This window comes from Gymnoscopelus microlampas, assembly GCF_963454915.1.
Source record: "Gymnoscopelus microlampas genome assembly, chromosome: 12".
In the NCBI taxonomy this organism is placed as follows: domain Eukaryota; kingdom Metazoa; phylum Chordata; class Actinopteri; order Myctophiformes; family Myctophidae; genus Gymnoscopelus; species Gymnoscopelus microlampas.
Window position 1 is genome coordinate 12,557,318 of NC_139949.1, and position 21,923 is coordinate 12,579,240.

The 21,923-nt window shown below is 42.2% G+C and overlaps 1 protein-coding gene across 3 annotated transcripts in view; it reads left to right on the forward strand.

The window, feature by feature from the left end:
* The window catches only part of ppp3ca (protein phosphatase 3, catalytic subunit, alpha isozyme), a gene marked incomplete at both ends in the record, with an annotated part of 36,997 nt that overhangs the window by 8,328 nt on the left and 6,746 nt on the right, over positions 1-21,923 (forward strand). For 2 of the 3 annotated variants that reach the window (XM_084075194.1, XM_084075195.1), the window contains 7 exons: positions 3,057-3,252; positions 9,574-9,698; positions 10,727-10,838; positions 11,405-11,550; positions 11,978-12,117; positions 16,679-16,756; positions 17,941-18,035. In XM_084075194.1, the coding sequence (XP_083931320.1) occupies positions 3,084-3,252; positions 9,574-9,698; positions 10,727-10,838; positions 11,405-11,550; positions 11,978-12,117; positions 16,679-16,756; positions 17,941-18,035 (865 nt within the window). Of the gene's footprint in view, positions 1-3,051; positions 3,253-9,573; positions 9,699-10,726; positions 10,839-11,404; positions 11,551-11,977; positions 12,118-16,678; positions 16,757-17,940; positions 18,036-21,923 lie in introns of those variants that run through there. The other variant, XM_084075193.1, reaches the window with a different exon arrangement.

A 21,923-nucleotide genomic window follows, 5' to 3' on the forward strand; every position in this document is an offset into this window, starting at 1 on the left:
TCTCGGAAACGTGTGCAAATCTTTGAATATATCTTTTTTACAGAGAACATTTTTAACTCAAATCTTTGCTTCTGGGGGTCCCTGGAACAAAACATTTTGAGATGGGGGTCCGCGGCCAAATACATATCTAAAAATGTTTTCTAAATCCTAACAGCATGTTGCTGTATCAGTGGTGCTCCAACTTTTTCATGTCAAGGACCACCCAAAATGTATTTGGCCGCGGACCCCCATCTCAAAATATCTTGTTCCAGGGACCCCTAGAAGCAAATATTGGAGTTAAAAATGTTAAATATATGTAAAAAAATATATATTTTGTATTCAAAGATTTGCACATATTTTCACGATTTTTCAAAATATTGCAGATCTACAAGCTCATAGCGTGGCAGCTTGTATATCTGCTTATTTTGAATAGCCAAAGTATAATATAATGGTTATAACTACAATCTAAAATGACACAGATGCGTTCCCACTTCCCGGTCTTAAAGTTCCAGACTTAGTAAACAGGACCTGAGTTGTCTCTGTACTTGGACCGCTTTTTTCTGTCTGAAAAAGCTGTAGGCCTTAACAAAAGGGAGAAACATATCAACGTATTTATATTTGTGCAAAATGAAGCCCTATACTGATCTTATTTTGATCTTAACTGTATGCCAACTGTCTTCTATGTCAGAAAAACATTGTGAGGCGGTTATATTGCACACTTACATGTATTGTTGATTTCCAGAAATTAATAAATAATGATATACTCTGGAATTATCCATAATTAAAGCAGGTCTAATTGTTTTTTTCAGACAGATGAGAGTCACGTAAACTGTAGTGAGAAATACTTGTGTAAGACCAAGGCAGTGTAAGTTATTTAAGAGAGTTGTATGAGAGAAAGGGACCACTGTTCTGTTGATGCCATATCGAGGAAATAACAATAGCTTAAAACAATGACATAAAACACGTCCCTAATAGACTTGATACATCCAATATATGTTTATGTTTATATTTATTAAAGGATCACCATTAGAGACACATCAATGAGCCACTCGTCTTCCTGGGGTCCTGAACATAGCGAATACAATACAAATGTACAAATTAAAATTAAATTAAAAAGAAATCAATAAAAATGTAATAAAAATCTATAAAAAAAAGACACATTAACATTATAAAATCAAATCCAACAGTCCAGTCAAATTAAACAAATACACAAATAACAGTTACATATTTGTAAAAAAAAAGTAATTTTGTTATGGATTGTAGATAAGATGTTTTTGGGCAGAGCATTCCAGAGTTCTATTGACCTATATATACCAGTGAGTTTTAGAAAATTAGTTTTTGGTGCTGTTTTTGTTCTTATTTTACCAGAAGCTGCTCCTCTAGTGTTGTGACCATGTTCAGAAGTCATTTATAACTGGTGAGCCAAGCTAGATGGCTTATTGGTGCTAACAATGTTCCGCAGTAGCATTAGAAGACTCACCGATCATTTCTGTTCGACCATAATCCATGCCAGATGTTCATGCATAATAGCTAATACTTGTCCTGTATGAACATCCTAGTGCCAGATGAGCCGCTTTATTCTGAGCAACCTGTAACTTTTTCAAATCAGATTTTGTAGCTGACGACCAGATTACAGGGCAGTATTCTAAATTACAGAGAACCAAAGAATGAATATAACTGATTTCATTATAGAGGGAGTGATGAAAGCAGAACACGTCCTAGTCATACCGATTCCTCTTCCCATTTTGATGACAATATTGTTTATAGACCAAGATAAAGAGCTATCATATATTATGTATACATTCGAATACGGGTAGCATCCTCACTTCAGATGTGCATCAATGTTTCTCTATCAGTGGATCTAGACCAGGGGTCCGGGACCCCTAGGGGGTCCTCAGAGTTATTACAGGGGGTCCGCCAAATCTTTATGTGATATGATTTTTCTTTTTACCATAACCACTCGAAACCTAGCATCCCTTTTCTGATGAGAACTTTAGCCAAAAATAGCAGATCTACAAGCCCACAACGCCTCGCGCTGCGAGGCGTTGTGGGCTTGTAGATCGGCTATTTTTGGCAAAGAGGTATAGGTGTAGAGGGAAAAAAGAGCAGACCAAGTAAACAAAAAAATATATAATCTTAAACACAATTGTATACAATATAGAGGGGTCCCTGCTTCATCTCTCTCTCAGCTAGGGGGTCCTTGGCCTGAAAACGTTGAAGACCCCTGATCTAGACCAAAAAATGGGCCGTGAGATCATTTTTAAGTGAGGCATGAATGATGTATAATTAATATGTCATGACATCATCGTGCCAAATGTTATAACATTTACAGCAGGACCACTCTTGAATGTGTCTGGGGGATTCTCTGCATTTAATTAAGCGATAGGTCATCACCAACCATATGTATGGCGTTACACCGAGGAATAAGTGACTCTGCTGAGTAGGTACAAAGGTGTCGGGGGAGTGCAACGGTAGCATCTTTTCTGCTGCTGTCAACCCAAACCCAACCCAGCTGCCGTTGGCAAGATGACAGCGTCAGAGATGTGCAATTGTTTGAGAGTTTGGACGTGGGGAAGTGTGTTCATGGTCCATATAGCAAATTGCATAAATCGGAAGATGCTGTTTTCTCTAAAGCTGTGGTTTCCCAAACTCGGGGTCGGAACCCCCGGCGGAGTCCCCGGGGGTCTCAGTATAAGTGTACAGTATACAGGGTATCTGCACATTTCTAAAGTTACAATTGAATGACTTTTAAGACCTTTTTAATACCAAATTGGCCAAATTGCCAAATATTATGTAATAAAGAGGCAAACACTCACAGTGCGAGGCGTTGTGAGCTTGTAGGTCGGCTATTTTCACAATGTTTATCTGTGGAACCGAATCAAACAAAATGGATGCCTTGTTCTTGTCAGGGTGGGAGCGGGTCCCCAGTTCAAATACGATTATTTTGGGGGGGTCACGGCCTGAAAAGTTTGGGAACCCTTGCTCTAAAGCTTGCCAATACACAACTATCACAGCTATACCTTTATGTCCCGTATTTACATGTGCTCTCTTGTCTTTGTGCTTTCTCTTCAGCCGTTCCCTTCCCCTTAAGCCATCGCCTCACGATGAAGGAGGTGTTCGACAGCGAAGGGAAGCCCCGCGTGGACATGCTCAAGGCCCACCTCACCAAGGAGGGCCGCGTGGACGAGGCCGTGGCGCTTCGCATCATCAACGAGGGAGCGGCCATCCTCCGCCAGGAGAAAACCATGCTGGACATCGAGGCACCGGTCACAGGTATGGTAGCCTTGAGGAACCCATGCCTTTTTTTAGCGGTGCCAACCGCTCTATACGTGGCTTTGACTCGGTGTCTGTGTGTCTGTCTGTGTGTCTGTGTGTCTGTGTGTCTGTGTGTATGAGCCCGGGATGAGCACGGCAAAGAAACAACACATACAAACACACGCACACGCACACACACACACACACACACACACACACAGACTTGGAGATTGCCTATGCCATCTCTCCTCTCATTTGCCACACGTGCCACCGGTTATCAAAGAGGGGTCCAGGGACCCCCAGGGACGTCCGCCTGTATGAGCACGGGATGAGCACAGGATTTTAAACAGCTATAACTCCAGTTTGCAGCATGCCACCAACTCCAAATTTGGTATGTGGACTTAGACCACCAATACGGGCCGAGCATGAATTGCTCAAGCCCCGCCCCCTCTGTCTTCCCATTGGCTGGCCTTTAAACAGCCATAACTCAAGTTCGCAGCATGCTACGGAGTACAAATTTTGGACATGGACTAAAACCACCAATAGGGACGAACTGTAATTACTTAAGCCCCGCCCCCTCTGTCTGCCCATTGGCTGGGCTTTAAACAGCCATTATTCCAGTTTGCAGCATGCTACCAAGTACAAATTTGGTAAGTGGACTCAGACCACCAATAGGGACGAACTGAAATGAGTTAAGCCCCGCCCCAAAGAAAAAAAGCCTGGGGTAACGTTGCAGGAACTGTGGCCTAGGAGTGGGAGTGAACCTTCCATTTTTTCTAACCAATCAGAGTGCAGAGGGTCGTCGCTCCAAATTTGGTGAGGTCAGGCCGGGGGGGAGGGGAGGGGAGGGGAGGCAGGCAGATAGATTGGTGAAGCAATAGGCTCTATTCACAGCAGCCATTATTATGAAGACATTCACAGGTGTTACCACTTACCAATGATACTAATGAAGGCTCTGTTCCATTTAGTCTAGCACAGTGGTTTCCACAACCCCCATAACTCTGAGAGTGTACAAATGGAACCAAATGGACAGAGTTACACACCTGTAAGGGGCCATTTGGAAGCCCATGAGGGTCCCTGGACCCCAACTGTAGACCCACTGGTGTAACAGAGTGTTTCCAGTGAGTCAACATGCACAATATCAGTACCCTGACTCTGTTTGACCATAATGGAACAGAGCCTTCATTAGTATCATTGTCGGAGAGTTGGAATCTTTGACTTCCCACGTATAGAGCGATGCAATGGAAAAGGTCATTTCCATTTTTAGTGTGTGCTGGTCCCGTATGAGCCTGAGCGCAGCCTTATAGATCCTCAGACAGGCCTCTCTTATCGCAGGGGGTCATCAATATGTCCGTACACGTACACATGTTTTCCGTGGCAAATGTTCAATTTTGTTATCGACAACATAACATTATAATGTTCTTATTTTGGTCACGAGACCCAATTACTGAATGTCAGTCTCCAGGTTTTCTCCAGAATATGTAGCCTAATGAGACTATGACACTGATTTACGCTGACGGCACATTAAGAGGCACATTAGGAGTCCACTACAGACTTTTCAAGGACCCCCATAACTCTGTACCAATGGAACCAAATGGTTCCTTGGAACACTCTCAGAGTTACAGACCACCCTCAAGGAACCCCCGAAGGTCCCTTGACCACTGTACTATACAGTATATTAGGGCTAGATCTTTATATGTTTCTGGTAATATTATTGTCCGCTCATTTGCATGTCCATGGCAAAAATAGAATTTTGACAAAAATGTCCCCCACAAGCCAGCACGGTGATGACACCCCGTCTCTCTTGGTTGTTCCTAACGGGTTCATTTGGTCCCATTTGTACACCGTCAGAGTTACATTAACATTGGTTTTACAATATAAATTGGGGTCCCAGAGATAGAAATGTCATTAAATGGGGGTCCGTAGCCTACTGCATGTCAAACTGGGGGTCCTTGAAACTAAAATGGTTGAGAATCATTGCTAGAGCCGTAAAAATGTTCTCTCATGGGGGTCCCTGGCATATATTTTCAAATGGGGGTCCTTGACAGGGCACCTAGACTCTGATACGCGCCGATCAGTCCACCGGTGCCGGAGATTCGCTGTTCACACACACAGACATCCAGAGACATCTCTGACAGTATGAACATGGCTTAGAACAGTGGTTCCTAACCTTTTATCCTGGCTGGCGCCCGCTTACATCTGACAAAAGCTGAGACCCCCCCCCCTCCACGTGTATCTCAGGCATGTTTAACCTATTAAGACCTAACAAAGCACGAAGTGACGTGCTGTGAGCTTGTATATAACGTATAAAAAGATCTAAAATGACACAGATGCTTTCCCGGTCTTAATGGGTTAAAATCTAACAATATCATTGCTGTACTGTACAATAATGTTACATCATGTGGGTGTTGACCATGTTAGTTATACAAGGCAACAGATACTGTATGTGGAGTCGGATCGATGACACACTGAGAACACGCGGCTAGAGACAGTGGACGAGAGCGAAGGACTTATTTCGAAATGGTCAGGAAAATTTGTTTTGATTTCGTGCAACACATTTAAAAACATTGTATTACCTCTAAACCGACAGGACCTCAACACTGTTCCCACATTGGGAACACTGGCCTAGAAGCATGTTCCATTTAGTATGTGGTACAATTATGAGTGACACGAGTCTCTATTCCTACCGCTGGGAGCTGAGCCGTTTAGCTGGTGTGCTACATTCCTGTGCTGTATTTCTGTAGAGACAATTAGTCCTACATGGAGGTGAGAGTGATTCTTTCAGGGACACAGGGAAACAGTGTGTGCGTGTGTGCGTGTGTGTGTGTGTGTGTGTGTGTGTGTGTGTGTGTGTGTGTGTGCGTGCGCGCGCGCGCGCGTGCGTGCGTGCGTGCGTGCGTGCGTGCGTGCGTGCGTGCGTGCGTGTGTCCGTGTCCGTGTGTGTGTGTCCATGTCCGTGTGTCCGTGTGTCCGTGTGTGTGTGTGTGTGTGTGTGTGTCCATGTCCGTGTGTGTGTGTGTGTGTGTGTGTGTGTGTGTGTGTGTGTGTGTGTGTGTGTGTGTGTGTGTGTGTGTGTGTGTGTGTGTGCGTGTGTGTGTGCGTGCGTAGTGCGTACGTGTGTTTGTGTGCGTTTGTGTGCGTGTGTGCGTATGAGTGTTCTTACAGCAGGGAGCCATCACTTTCAGAGTTGTGCCTTTGTTATGTCATCATGAAACAGGAGTAGGCCTACTATATAGCAGGACTGCAGAAATTCATATCCCTGTTCTCGAGAGCTTTACGAAACCACTGGTGTGTTCATTGGGTGCTATTTTAGATACTACTTAATGGATGGTAGTGTGGCTCAGGAGGTAGAGTGGCTTCCCAGTTCGATCACGGGCCCCCCCCCCAAGAGTCAGTGCCGAAGTGTCCTTGAGCTAAGACCCTGATCCCCTAATTGCTCCCGAAGAGCAGGTTGTTGCCTTGCATGATTTCCTCCGCCGTGGGTGTGTGAATGGGTGAATGAAATGCACTTTGTAAAGTGCCTTGGATAAAGGTGCTATAAAAATGCACCAAAACTGCAGGCCTTCGGTTGAATTTAAACACATCTTGGTTGTTCATGGGGTCAGCGGCGAACTAATCTCTCAAGAACAGATTCTGCTCTGCGTTTGAATCTGTCGGTAGCCGTGTTGACAACCCGTGCACATTGGTTACAAGTGGGCGTGCTATCAGATCGGGAAGCCGCGCTTTACCCAATCAAATGTAGTGGGCGGGATTTACGTGTTTGCTGTTCCTTCCCCACTAGAAACAAGCCAAAACTCATTTAACAATAGCGTCCTCGAAGCCGACATTTTAAATCGCTCTTTCCTCATAGAAACAAGTGGGCTTATAACCAAAACGATGCATGTTCTTTGGGAGAATTGGTGTTAGTGTTCCGTGGAGAAATATTGTTAGTGGGAATGAAAACATAGTCGCACCACCGGAAGTGGAGCGCTGAAGGCAGACCAAAAACCCCGGTTTCCTTGCGCGCGGGTCCACCGTATAGGCCCCCCCAGAGCCAAGTGAAAGAGTAAAAAACAGCAGAGGGGGGTGTTTTTCCTTTTTATTTGGCGATGGGTTCCCAGATTGGCGGCGAACTAACAAGTTGAGCCACTATAAACCGAATCACCACAACCAAAAATGGATCTCCGGGTAGATAACCCTGGCAGCGTGGCATTGGAGCAGTATTATTCATTAACATTACTTCTGGAAGAATAGGACACTTATTATATTGTTATTGACCATTAGAAATATATGTTCCGGACACTTTATTTCATATTGTGAAAACGTCCGTATAGACATTCTATCTGAAAATACCCGTTTCCTTACAAACATTCAAACATTGTGATCTGGTCTAGAGTGATTCAGACAGCATTGTCATTCACCACAGGAGACGACCCGGGATCCTCTTGTCGACTGGCGTTAGGAAAATGGAGGCTTTATGTATTAAGTATGAAATATGGATGACAAGCTCAGTATCGCGTATGGGCTTTGGTGAGCGTGGGGACTGTGGAGGTGGGTTTCATCCTCTCTAGATCTAGAATGAGGTTTGAACGTCTGCAGCAGTGTGTGTGTGCGTGCGTGCGTGCGTGCGTGCGTGCGTGCGTGCGTGCGTGCGTGCGTGCGTGCGTGCGTGCGTGCGTGCGTGCGTGTGTGTGTGTGTGTGTGTGTGTGTGTGTGTGTGTGTGCGCGCGCACGCACAAATTCATGCGCCGTTTAGTTATGAATCTCTACTTGCATAGGTATGTTGTGTGTGCGTGCGCGCGCATGTGTTCGATTGCTTTAGTCACACAAGCAGAGTCTCCCACTCACATTGCTCTAAGCTTTGAGTGGGCGAAGGCCACAGCGCAGCTGATAGGGGAGACAGAAAAGAGAGGAGATGGGAGAGTGGAAATGAGAAGTGGAAGAGAAGGAGAAAGAAGGTAATGAAAAATTGAAGGCATGCAAGGAGATGGAGCCTTGCACTCCAGGGCCGTTGTGTTGAATCTTCAACATCTGCAGGGGACACGTGCTCCCAGATTCTTGTTGTTTGGTACTCGTAAGACAAAAAGACAAAAAGACAAAAATCGCACATTATCTGACGGCGTCTCCTATCTCGTGTGGTTGCAGCCGCGCGGCGTTGGTTGTCGTCCCTGGTTTGCTGGACCAAACTTCTGCCGTTGGCATGGAGATGGGAACTCTTGTTCTCATTGTTTTGGACAGGGGACATAAGCGTTATCCTAATAGTTAGTTATAGTTATCCTGTAGCCTTTATATTACATTTTAGATGACTGCTCGTTTTTTAGACCTCTCCTGACACATCTTTAGAGCAGTGGTTTTGTGTGCCCAACGCATACCAATGGGCAAGTCAAAATTTCAAGGCACACCTCCGTTCATAGCAAAAATAGCAGATCTACAAGCTCAAAACACATGCCATGCCCAACACAGGCACGCAAGGTTGGAAGTGGAAAGCGGGAGTACCGCCCCAAGGAAATGACGTTGATGCTTTGCCGATCTGTTTACATCCTCTCTGTGCATGAAACCCATGTTGTGATTGGTCGAAAAAAGAAATCTTCTGGGGGAAGCACATACAACGGAAGACGCGCTCTGGCAACTCGCTCGTTGCCAGGCTTTTCTCCTCAGAGATGAGAAAAGACAGAGGCTATAGCAGAGCCCAGGAATTCAGAGCGACACCCAGGCACACACCACTGCCTCCCACAGAGGGGGAGATCGAGAAAACACCTCTCGGGCAAAAGGATGCCAGCGTGTAACGATAACGCATGAGCCCTACAGGAGACATTTTGGTTATTTATTTATCCCTAAAACACAGATCACCATGGCAACAAGAGTTTGCAACGCCCTCATCTTCTCTCGTTTCCCTCTCTCACGCTATCGTTCTATCTGTGTGTGTCTGATTCTGCGTGCCTGTTGATTGGTCGAACTACAGCATCTATTGACCAATTGATCTATTTGTTAATCAATCTGCGTCTGATTTGATAGAATCACACCTCAGTGTTTGTCCTTCTCAGTCTGTGTGTGTGTGTGTGTGTGTGTGTGTGTGTGTGTGTGTGTGTGTGTGTGTGTGTGTGTGTGTGTGTGCGCGCACAGGCTTTTTTCAGGCTTTTCACACACGTCCCAGATATACATTTCTTATACAGTATATTTCGTCATATACAGTATGTGCTTGTGCTGATATCTTCTATCTTAACCAACCAACCAACCTAAAAAGAGACATGCATGCATTCTTGTGTGTACAGTACACACACACACACACAAATACACACGAAAGACAGAGCATAGAAATGGGTTGACGGTGTCCTCCGTGTGGGTGTCGTTGTGTTTCAGTGTGTGGAGACATCCATGGGCAGTTCTTTGACCTCATGAAGCTGTTTGAAGTGGGGGGATCTCCAGCCACGACACGGTACCTGTTCCTCGGGGACTATGTGGACCGCGGCTACTTCAGTATTGAGGTACGTTAATGAGCGCCTCGCCATATTTGACACCTTTTTCATTCAAGAGTTTGGGCAGTTACAGTTATGTTATACTTTGGCTATTAAAATAGCAGATATACAAGCTCACAGCGCGGCACTGAGTGCCGCGCTGTGAGCTTGTAGATCTGCTATTTTTTTCAAATTTGTGAACATTTGTGCAAATCACATATATAAAGCGAACATTTTTTACTCAAATCTTTGCTTCTGGGGGGTCCATGGAACAAGATATTTTGAGATGGGGGTCCGCGGCCCCCATCTCATTTTGGGGACCCTCGACATGAAAAAGTTTGAGAACCACTGATATGTAGCAACATACAAAAAAAAAATCTATCAACTACTCACCGTGTGAAGACCTGAATTCATGCAGTATTTTTATTTGTGTCACATTCCTTCCCGGTTAATGAAGAATAGGAAAATAGGGGAAATAGGGGTCCAGGATTAACAACAGCAAAACTATATCAAAAATCCATTTATAAACTCCAATACAGCTGTCAGAGTATAATCCATGTGTCTTGTATCTAATCTGTATCCTTAGCACTTCTAAAACACCACATTTTCACTGAAGCTTTATTATTTTAAACACTTGTCTTGTGCACGAATGACGCAGCGTGTGCATTTGAACTTAAATCCTAGCAGTTTATCAGTGGTGCTCCAACTTCTCCATGTCAAGACCCCCAAAATAATATGTATTTGGCCGGGGACCCCCATCTTAAAATATGTTGTTCAAGGGACCCTCAGAAGCACATATCGGAGTTAAAAATGTTCACGATTTTTCAAAAAAAATTGTAGATATACAAGCTCATGAGCTTGTATATCTGCTATTTTTGAATAGCCAAAGAAATCTTAAAATGACACAGATGCGTTCCCGGTCTTAATGGGTTAACTCTCGTTGAACCCCACCTGCGTGCCCAGGTGCGCTCCCATGTGGACCCAGAGATGCACATGATTAGATATTTTTCTCTCTGTTTGTGCAAATCAAATATTTTCCCTCTCTGCTTTCTTGACAGTGTGTTTTATACCTCTGGTCGCTGAAAATCCTCTATCCAAAGACACTATTTTTACTGCGAGGAAATCACGAATGTAGACATTTGACAGAATATTTCACCTTCAAACAAGAATGTGAGTACCTCTCACTTTTTATTATTGTCTTTCTGCCTTAGGTATGTTTGTCTTACTAATGTTTAATTGTCACTTCTTATTCGGTATTCATTATTATTAACAGAAGGAACAAGGAATTAATATGACAAAAACAAAAAAAGGGACAAATATTGTTGTTCATGGGAACTGGGGCGTTGATAATACTAACCCTCACACATACCGCACACACACACATGCACACGTGCACACGCGCACACGCACACGCACACGCACACGCACACGCACACGCACACGCACACACACACACACACACACACACACACACACACACACACACACACACACACACACACACAGATATTTGTGTAGGACAAGAAACTAAGACGAGTGAGTGAGCCTCGATGAGTTTAAATATTTAAAGGAACATACTGTCATGTTTCCCGTGCCATTGAATAAGGAAGGACGGTATAAAAGGCTTTCTAGCTGTCTTCGTTTTCTCCCCTGTTTCATTCCATAACTGAGTGTGAGCAATTGCTGACAAAACATATACATATATTACCCTTTATTTTGTATATTTACCCTTTCAGGTAAAATCAAGTACTCAGAGCAGGTGTATGACTCATGTATGGATGCATTCGACTGCCTTCCCTTGGCCGCTCTCATGAACCAACAGTTTCTGTGCGTCCATGGCGGGCTGTCGCCCGAAATACACACCTTAGATGACATTAAGAAGGTAAAGCAACACCTGAAATTAACATGACTATTAACTATGTAACTTAACTGTGTGTGCATGTCTGTATGTGTGTACAATAGGTGTACATGCATGTGAGACGACCTATAGAGTCAATGTGTGCGGGTGTGCGTGTGCGTGTGCGTGTGCGCGTGCGTGTGTGTGTGTGTGTGTGTGTGCGCGTGTGCATGTGCGTGTGTGTGTGTGTATGTGCCTATCTAATCAAACTTGTGGATTACAATAAAGCAGTGGTTCTTACAGTGGGGTTTCTTGAGGGGGTCCAAACGGACCCTCACAGTTCTGTAACTCTGAGAGTTATCGGGGTGAAATTAAAATGTTTGAAAACCACTGCAATAAAGCATTTGTGTGTGTGTGCGTGTGTTTTTGTGTGTGTGTGTGTTTGTGCATGCGTGTGTGTGTGTGTATGTAGTTGGACCGGTTCAAGGAGCCACCAGCGTTTGGGCCCATGTGTGACTTGCTATGGGCTGACCCTCTGGAGGACTACGGCAATGAGAAAACCCAGGAGTACTTCAGTCACAACTCGGTCCGGGGCTGTTCCTACTTCTACAGGTGAGACGATCATTCATTTCCTCATCCCTGCAGGCTGATCACGCTGTTTCACTTGGATGCGCAGACATTCTGACAAAGTCAACCACAATGCACACACAGGGTCATGTAATCGCGTTGCCATGTGATTACCTAAGTTACCTGCAACTTATTAGTCCGGCCAGCAAGGGGAGACTGGCGACATTGCCGGAACTTCGCTGACTTTGCATCGTTTCATTTATGTATGTATGTATGTATGTATGTATGTATGTATGTATGTATGTATGTATGTATGTATTAGGGGTGTGCCGATACACTAAATTCACCAAACGATACGATACGATATTTGGCTCACAACTTCGATACGATTTCGATACGACACAATACGCACTTTTTTTATTATGAAAATGTATGGGGGAGAAAAAAAGCAAATGTGCAAACAAATAATTCTGTTTTTGCATTATTCAGACATGCAAACTTGTAGCTTTTCAGCTACAATAGCCGTTTTGAATCCAAATAGGGCAATAGTGTGACACCTGACCCGAAAAAAAACAACATGTTGTCACCCTTTTCACCTCGGGGCTGTTTGCATGCCTGAGTATAATGATTGTAAAAAATAAAAAATAAAACATTTTCAAAACGATATATTTTTTCCCCAAAACGATACATATCGTCACGAAAACGTATCGCGATATATCGCGGGACGATGTATGTATGTATGTATGTATGTATGTATGTATGTATGTATGTATGTATGTATGTATGTATGTATGTATGTATGTATTCATTCATTCATTCATTCATTCATGCATTCATTCATTTATTTATTTATTCATTCATCATTTTATCCAGGTGCTCACGGTATGGCAGTGTCCCTGTTTTTCTTCCGACGCAGACCTTTGAGCATTAATAAATAATTAAAACACTTTTAAAAGTTTGATGGGTTTGTGGATAGCAGTGAGGAAGTGGAGAAACTGAGGATTGTTGCTGGGGAGGATGCACTGGGCTGTATCCTCAAGTAACATACTGTATAAATTAAAATAGCATACATACTGTATGTGCATATAGCATAGCATAACAAAAGATGACAGCGTAGCATAATTTAACATAACATCATAGCATAATAGCATAAGATAGTATAGCATGATATCAGTATCAGCATTCCCTGAGGGGAAATTTGATTTATTCACTAATAACAATATCCACATACAGCAACTAGAAAAAATGCAAAGCTATGCAAGGCTAGGTTATGGTGGGCCAGCATTGTATGAATTTATTGCACACAATATGTTGATTTGCAGGAGTGTTGAAAATCTGTACGAGTAGTAGATTGGACAAAATCTGTAGGAGTAATATTTAAAACAAAGTTTTGTAAAAATCGGCCTCCTGGTGGGGCTATAACAGGACAATGTGAAAAGGGTGCAAAGTTTCACGGCAATCGGACGCTGCGTTCATGATTTGAGGCATTTTGTTCAAAACAAAGCACTCCTGCAAACTTTGAAAGCCAATCTTAGCCAATCAGGATGGAATATGAAAGACAGATCTGTCTTGATCACATGACTATTAGAGATAATGTGTACCGATTTGCGTTATGTTTGGACAAAATCTTTAGGAGTAATATCAAAAAATATGTTTTGTGGCCTTGGCCTCTAGGGAGAAATTTCACACAGATCGGTACAGTTATAGGTAGAAACGTGAATCGGCCTGTTATAGCACCACCATGAAGCCGATCTGAAAAATGTAGAATGACATTTCTTCCTCGGCCTAGTGGGAATGTGCGTGCAAAGTTTCATGGCAATCGGAAGCTGTGTTCATGAGGCATTTTGTTCAAAACGGACCACTCCTGCAAACTTTGGGAGCCAATCTTAATCGGAATGATCCGTCTTGATCACATGACTATATCAATATAAGTCAATATATAATGTGTACCGATTTGCGTTATGTTTGGACAAAATCTGTAGAAGTAATATTTAATATAAAGAAATGTGAAACATTTGCGCCAGAGGTTCTGCTCTGGCATCCAGGGAGTGCATGCACAGTTTCGTGTCGATCGGTGCCGGAGATTAGCTGTCCACTAATCTGAGTTCCCAGAAGTTTTCGCCGGCTCGGCGAGGAACTTCTGGGCCAGAGCCCTGGGATTTGTGGGCGGGATGTAATTTGCGCTCTGAATCTGAGCGGACACGCCTCTTACCGGTCTGGAGCTGTGCAACTCGTGTAAAAAGTCCGACGAGAGGCAAACAGCAGTACACAACAATGGCGGCCGAAATTTCTCAAGGGGAAATTGCTTCCCATCGATCCTATTTAGATGCAACACCCACTGAATTTGGATCCCGCCCCCTTTTCTTCATTGGCTGTTGATTTGAATCACAACGCAGTGGCCGCGCCCCCGCTGTCCAAACTCCGAGGCAATGCCTCCCAGACTAGCTGTCCACAGACAGACGGACACACACACACACACACACACACACACACACACACACACACACACACACACACACACACACACACACACACACACACACACACGGACGGACGGACGGACGGACAGGGAGGACAACATAGTCTCGGCCTCACCTTCGGCCTGGCGGGGACAGCAATCAAAGATTGTTTTTATTTTTATTTTTAAGTGATTCAAGTGAAGACAAAAAACAAAACAAATTGACAAAACAAATTGACAAATTCAGACAGGGCATCGGTGCAGGGGTTGGGGTTTGGCGGCTCAGGCTGTATGAATACCAACCATGTGACCACATTGCCTTTGGTTTGATTCCTGAATAGGTACGTGCAGTACATGCCATCGCCTCCTCTCGGCACTGCCCTTCCTGAATAAATCTCTGAATAAATCAATGAAATGCCGTAAAAACTTTAAAGAGAGCCTGGGGTTACTTTGCATCTGGCTCGTGAGCTGTCAACACCACTCTCTGCCCTGTATCTTCTGTCTACTCCATGCTGTACTATCCAATAGAGCACAAAGGCCTTTAACCACTGAAACCCATGAGTTGGCTCTGTACTTGGACCGCTTTCCCCCCCAAAAAATAGCTGATCTACAAGGAGTGGATCGGCTATTTTTGGTTAATGTCCCAACCCCCCAGAATATGGATGCTGGGATAAAAAAAAGTGGTAAAAGAAAACATTACAGCGAAACTCATGGCAGCAGGTCATTGCAGAACGTAACCCATTTAGACCTAAAAATGTCTTGATTCTAAAAATGTCTTGTCCTGACCTAAGTTTTATGAAAAACTTAAAATATTTATTCAAAAATGACAACAAGTGTACCATATGTTGTGGGAATGTTGTGGGTTCCCGTCCTGAAGGGTATAGTTACAAATAGGGGTTCCCGCCCAAAATGGGTTGTTAAAGATGGAAAACAAAATAGATGGCAAACCATGGCTGTCAAGCAGGGCTCCTGATTAATTATGTGGACTACCGGATTTGGACATTTACCAACCCAGGCACAGCTCCTGTCAGGTTGGAACTGGCACGCAGGAAGCGGTGATACGAGAATCGTCGATTCTCATTTCACTGCTTCCTGCACGAACAGCTCCAGCCTGACAGGGTTTATTGGCTCGCCTTGTGTTGAAGGAGGTAGCTCTGAGGGCACTGTGAGCTGTGGGAAGAGTTGCTCTCACACAGTGGTGCAGCGGTGATTTTATCTTTGGTGGTACGCTATTTCAATGACGTCACGCGCACGTCACCTACCCAAAACACCTACACTACAGGATTTAGCACAGTCTTTACTTAACCCATTGAGACCTGAAGCCGATTCTACATGTCTCCTAAATCTCAACAGTTTTCTGAAAAAACGTATGTTTCTATATCAGTGGTGCTTAATCTTTTTCATGTCAAGGACCCCCAAAATTATATGTATTTGGCCGCGGACCCCCATCAAAATATGTTGTTCCAGGGACCCCCAGAAGCAAAGATTTGAGTTAAAAATGTTCGCTTTAAAAATATATATATTCAAATATTTTCACACATTTTCACGAATTTTCAAAAATAGATCTACAAGCTCGTAGCGCGGCACTCGGTGCCGCGCTACGAGCTTGTATATCTGCTATTTTTGAATAGCCCAAAGTGTGTTTAGCTCAAATCTAAAAATGACACAGTTCCAGGTCTTAATGGGTTAAGGTTCAATTGGTTAAGGTTCAATTGTTGAGTTCCAGTTGCAATTTTGTCTGCTCACTTCTTTGTGTCATCACTTCCAATTTCAGTTGTGTATCCTATATCCTGTATGAGTTCTCTCTCCTGATTGGATAAAATTGGTATCCTCACCTGAAATCTTATTTTCTGTTTACAGGGAGACCCATGTCACTGAACAAACACTCTATATAGCATTTATTACTATCAGAATATAGATAACACTTATTTTAAAATATCACTTACTGCATCTTTAATGGAATGTATGGAATTGTTTTTAATATCAAATAAATGGTCCATGTAAAATATAGGTTTCAGTCAGTGTGTACTCAAGTGCACTACACTAATTATAGTGTTTTGTCAGTTTTTAGGATATAGTGTAATTCCATAAATATTCACTGTAATGGTGACAGCTTCCTAAAACCTTGTTGAATGTTCTGCCTTGCAGTTATCCAGCTGTATGTGAGTTCCTACAGAGCAACAACTTGCTATCAGTCATCAGAGCACACGAAGCACAAGATGCTGGGTACGTAACACAATGCATATACAGTACTTGGGGAATACACACGCACGCACGCACGCACGCACACACGCGCACACACACGAATATGTGTAGGCATGCTGGGAGACATTTTCTGGTAGGGGGGGGGGGGGGGGGGGCTGCCAACTAAAGTACAATGTTATGTCATTATTATCATTGCATACAGTAGGTGTAGGCCTTATACTTCCAGGTAAAAAAATCTCATAAAAGCCAGGTGCAGAATAAACTAATACACTAACAACCAAAACACTAGTTGAACGGTGGCACAAGCACAGCAACAACGTGTTGCCCACGTTAATCTGGACAACTGAAGCTACACAGCAGCAGTGTTACAAAAGATAGAAAATTATCGCTACTTTGCACATGCTAGATGTGTCAACCTCTACTGGCTCATTAGGTATTGAGTAGGGCTTTCACCAACTAGTCGACTAGTCGACTAGTATAACCACTAGTCGACCTAGTTGGTACTAGTCCAATAGTTGATTCAATTACATTTTTGCATTGTTTTAATGCCATATTACTATTATTATTATCCTCCTGCCTTTATTCTTATCAAAAGGGGGTCAAAAGTATGCCCAATAATAGCCTATTCTTGGGCAATAACCCCCTTTTGAGGATCCTTGGAGACGCTGCTGTGCTGCTGTGCCAGAAGCGCTTCGCTTAAAACGGCATAAAAATAAAGGCAGGAGGATAATAATAATAGTAATGGCATTAAAACAACGGCAACAAAAAATATATACATAAAAAAGATTTAGTAGGTAATTTCGACTAGTCGACTACCTCTGGGTCAAATTAGTCGACCAGTAAAAATCTCTAGTCGTGAAAGCCCTAGTATTGAGTTGTAAACGAAAGAAAACAAAGTCAGTAATTCCAGGAGTGATGATATGTTTTTGGCGTTGAAGTTTAAACCGGTATCATTGCAGTTTGTAGATAGAGTGGATACAGAAACGCTCAGTATATGTGCATGTTTATGTGTGCGTGGCAATTACCGGATACAGTAGGCGGGCTGGGATGAGCAATAAACAGTAGCTAGCAGTAATGCGCGTGTACGTTACTGCTAGCTACTGTTTAGTGCACGAATGCATAACAACATTAACAAAGTAAAAATCCAGCTATTTAGATGTACTGATTATCTCTTCTGCTTTCCTCTCTTCCGGTTCACTTTGTAGTTATCGGATGTACCGCAAGAGTCAGACCACTGGGTTCCCCTCCCTCATTACGATTTTCTCAGCACCAAACTACCTGGATGTTTACAACAATAAAGGTGAGGCAACCTCATCATCCATATTTTACAATTTACTGTTTAGCAGAAAGCTTGTATCCAGAGTGATTTACAAAATGCAAGATCATAGTAAATGGCATGAATCCTTGTCTACAAATGACATTGTAAATGGTCACATAAGTAGAGTGCAAAATAATGATGACAATAGAAATAATAATATTAATAATAATAATAAAGTGCTAGATAGTAACCAGGATACCAGGTGAACGTCAAACCTAGCATCTCTCTAAAGCATCTAAATAATAATATTAGCTTTGGATGTCTGTCTTAAATAACTATCTGTACCCCAAAGGTACCTGACCAAGACAGCAAAACTGTACCTGGACATCAAACAAATAACAAAATAAGAAAAAGAGGCATCAACAATGGGTTTCCTCAGTGGAGTGCAAGCCCCAAAATCCAGAATACATACGAACGCTCGAACGAAAGCGTTTGTTTATATTGGTGTGTTCCAATAAAATAAAGTGGAAATGTGAGTACTTTGTCCTCCATTGATTTGAAATTATGGACGTGCTACCTTTTTGGGATTTTTTCAATTCCTACTTTTGATCTAAATACAAATAACAGTGTGCAATGCCCTCTGCCCCCACAAAAACAACAACAACAACCTCAACGACAACAAAACAGTTTAAACATGTATACTGTATTCTTAATTCTGGTCAAGCTGCACTTATCAAAATGGTCACTTAACCAGTGGTGGAAAGTAACTAAGTACATTTACTTAAAGGTAGGGTAAGTGATATTTTCTGGTTAAAACAAAAAGTATTTTGTTAAAAGCACTATATTCTGATTGTAATAATTGCTATAAAGTGTTTGTTCAGAAACAGGAGTCTCCCCGTCTCTCCAGCTCTTTAATAAACAGAAAATACATTTTCCGGTAGGTGTCAAAATCTCAGCCAATCAGGAGAAAGTACCCATTTTTCCAGTTCCAATTTTGCCTGCTCATTTCTCAGTGTCCTCACTTCCAATTTCAATTGTTTAATCTATATCCTGATTGAGTTTTCTATCCTGATTGGATACAATTGGAAATGAAACTGAAACTGAAACGAAAATGCATTTTCTGTTTTATAAAGAGCTGGAGAGACAAGGAGACTCCTTTTACTGAACAAACATTCTATAGCAATGAGTACTCAGAATATAGAGCTATTTAACACTTACTTCTACTCCACTACATCTCAGAGGCAAATATTGTACTTTTACTCCACTACAATTATTTGAAAACTTTAGTTACTAGTTACTTTTCAGATATAAATGATGACATTATGAAACATACTTTAACCACTTTAGCCCTATTATATACCTAGGCTATTTGAAAATAGCCGATCTACACAACTTTGTGAGCTTGTAGATCTGCTATTTTCAAATAGTTTTGTACTTTTACTTTTGGTACTTTAAGTACATTTCGATGCCAATACTTCTGTACTTTTACTCAAGTACATTTTGAATTCTGGACTTTTACTTGTAACAGAGTATTTTTATATTGCGGAAAGAATTTGAGTACTTTTTCCACCACTGCACTTAACACGGTATAGAATAGCCTTGGTGTGTTAGCGTATCGATATAGCTTGTGCAGGTGGAATGCAAATGCACCAGTGAGCTCCAGTTTGATAGTGTTTTGAAATGTGTGTCCCGGTTGCCATGGGCTGTGTTGGAGACGGGGAGCGTGGGAGGGACTGTCGGCCCCACTGACTATCGCCATGTGGCTTTATCTGCCTTGATGTAAGAGTGTCAGCAATGCTGGGCCTCAGCTGGCTCTCTGCGGGGCCCTCTAGTGGCTCGCTGTGTCATAGGCCCTCCTACTGTCTTGCATCACTCACATAACTACAAACAACTCCTATATGACCATGTTCACACTGCAGGCATTTTGTTCTTCATCATACTAGGCAGTGGTGTAAAGTAACTAAGTACATTAAATCAAGTACTGTACTTAAGTACAATTTTGAGGTATTTTTTTACTTTATTGGAATAATAGTTTCCGATACTTTAACTATACTCCACTACATCTCAGAGGTATATATTGTACTTTTACTCCACTACAATTATTTGAAAACTTTAGTTACTTTACAGATATAAATTATTAGATTATAAAACATACCTGAACCACTCTAGCCCTATTTTATACATAGGCTACTTAAAGATAGCTGATCTACAAGCTCACAACGCATCGAGTGTGTGTGCGTGTGTGTCTGAGCTCTTTTCTTGTTTGTTTTTACAGTAGGTTTATTTTTTGTATGTGTATTAAAATGATGTTACCAAGTGGGATTGTATATCGGCATTTTAGTCAGTGAAAACCCCTTTAAATGTCATGAATGGACCAGGAAGCAGGCTTGCAGGTAAAAAAATAAAAGGATTTATTCCACACCTGGACAACAATAGGTGAAACAACAAAAGAAATAAATAAACTTCAACACAACATAACTAACAGAGGTACGGTGTGAACCTCACTCCATGGCAGCCCACACTCTACTGAGCAGCTCTCTTTTATATAGTCTATACAGACCCCACCCATGGCTACAATCAACCAACCCAGTGCATTCGAAATCCACCCAAGCTGCTCCCCATGTAGCATTAATCAGCTCCTCAGGCTTCAAGGCAGCCTCCCCTTTACAGCATCTGATAAACAGATAAACACAAGTATCTTAGATTCCATGTCACAGCAGAATGTGCACCTTCTGTGGGACTGAGAATCTACAAGTTAAACAATACAGTATAACATACAGTGAATGTGTAAATTAGTCAAGCTGCTCCGTCACAAATGAATAAACATATTTTGCAAAAAATAACAACAAATAATAATAATAATAATGCTATATATATATATATATATATAGCAACAAGAGGCATTCCTGGCTTGAAAGGTATAAACAACGTATAGTTATAACAGGTCTAAATAGAGAAATGCTTTCACTGTTTGGGGTATGGCAGGGAATGAGGTTAGAGTTTCAGGAAATGCATCCGAGCGATTGAGAAAAACTGTAAACTAAGACGTCAGTGGTTGGAAATATAGTTTGTCTTGCCAAGATCTTCAATGTCTAAAATAAATATGAACCTCAGGTAATTCTTCCCCAAATGGTTCAACGATATTAAATAATGATACCGAATGAGATGTTAACCACTTACTACTGTTTCAAAAGGAGCCGATCTACAGGCTCACAACGTGTGGCATCAGGACATGTTGTGAGCCTGTAGAAATGCTGTTGACATTTGACATGTTTGTTCCTAGGTGGTTTGAGATGTAATTCAAATCTAATTTCTATATAATGTGTCTCAGTCTGGACCATACATAGGCAAATGGCGGCCCGGGGGCCACATGCGGCCCCCAGCTTTACTTAATGCGGCCCGCAGGTTAATATCGGAATACTGAGAGATTATTGATTTCAGCTGTTACAATTCCAAACATGCAAACATGACCCGCTTTAATTGCTTCAGTCTATATTAGTAGCTTAATGACTAGTATTAATATTCTATTGTCTTTTTTATGTCCAATGTATTTGTATTTAAGTTCATAAAGTTATTAAAGTATAACTAAATGCATTTGAAATTATATAAAAATGTTACTTTTCAGGAGTCCAATTCAAAGATAGCAAAAAAATATCAGGATTCCAATGAATTAAAAAATAGCAAAAACAGCAGATCTACAATCTCAAAACGCGTTGCACTGCGACACATTTTGAGCTTGTAGATCTCCTATTTTTGCTATTTTTTAATACAGCATATGCAATGTGGCCCCCTGGAGTGAGTGTGGAAATATAGTGGCCCTCTCCATCATCAAAGGTGCCCACCCCTGGTCTGGACACTCGGGATACACAAATATAGAATATATTGCATTGCCACTACTGTTGTAGTTCTGTTGCTGTGTTCTTTAATATG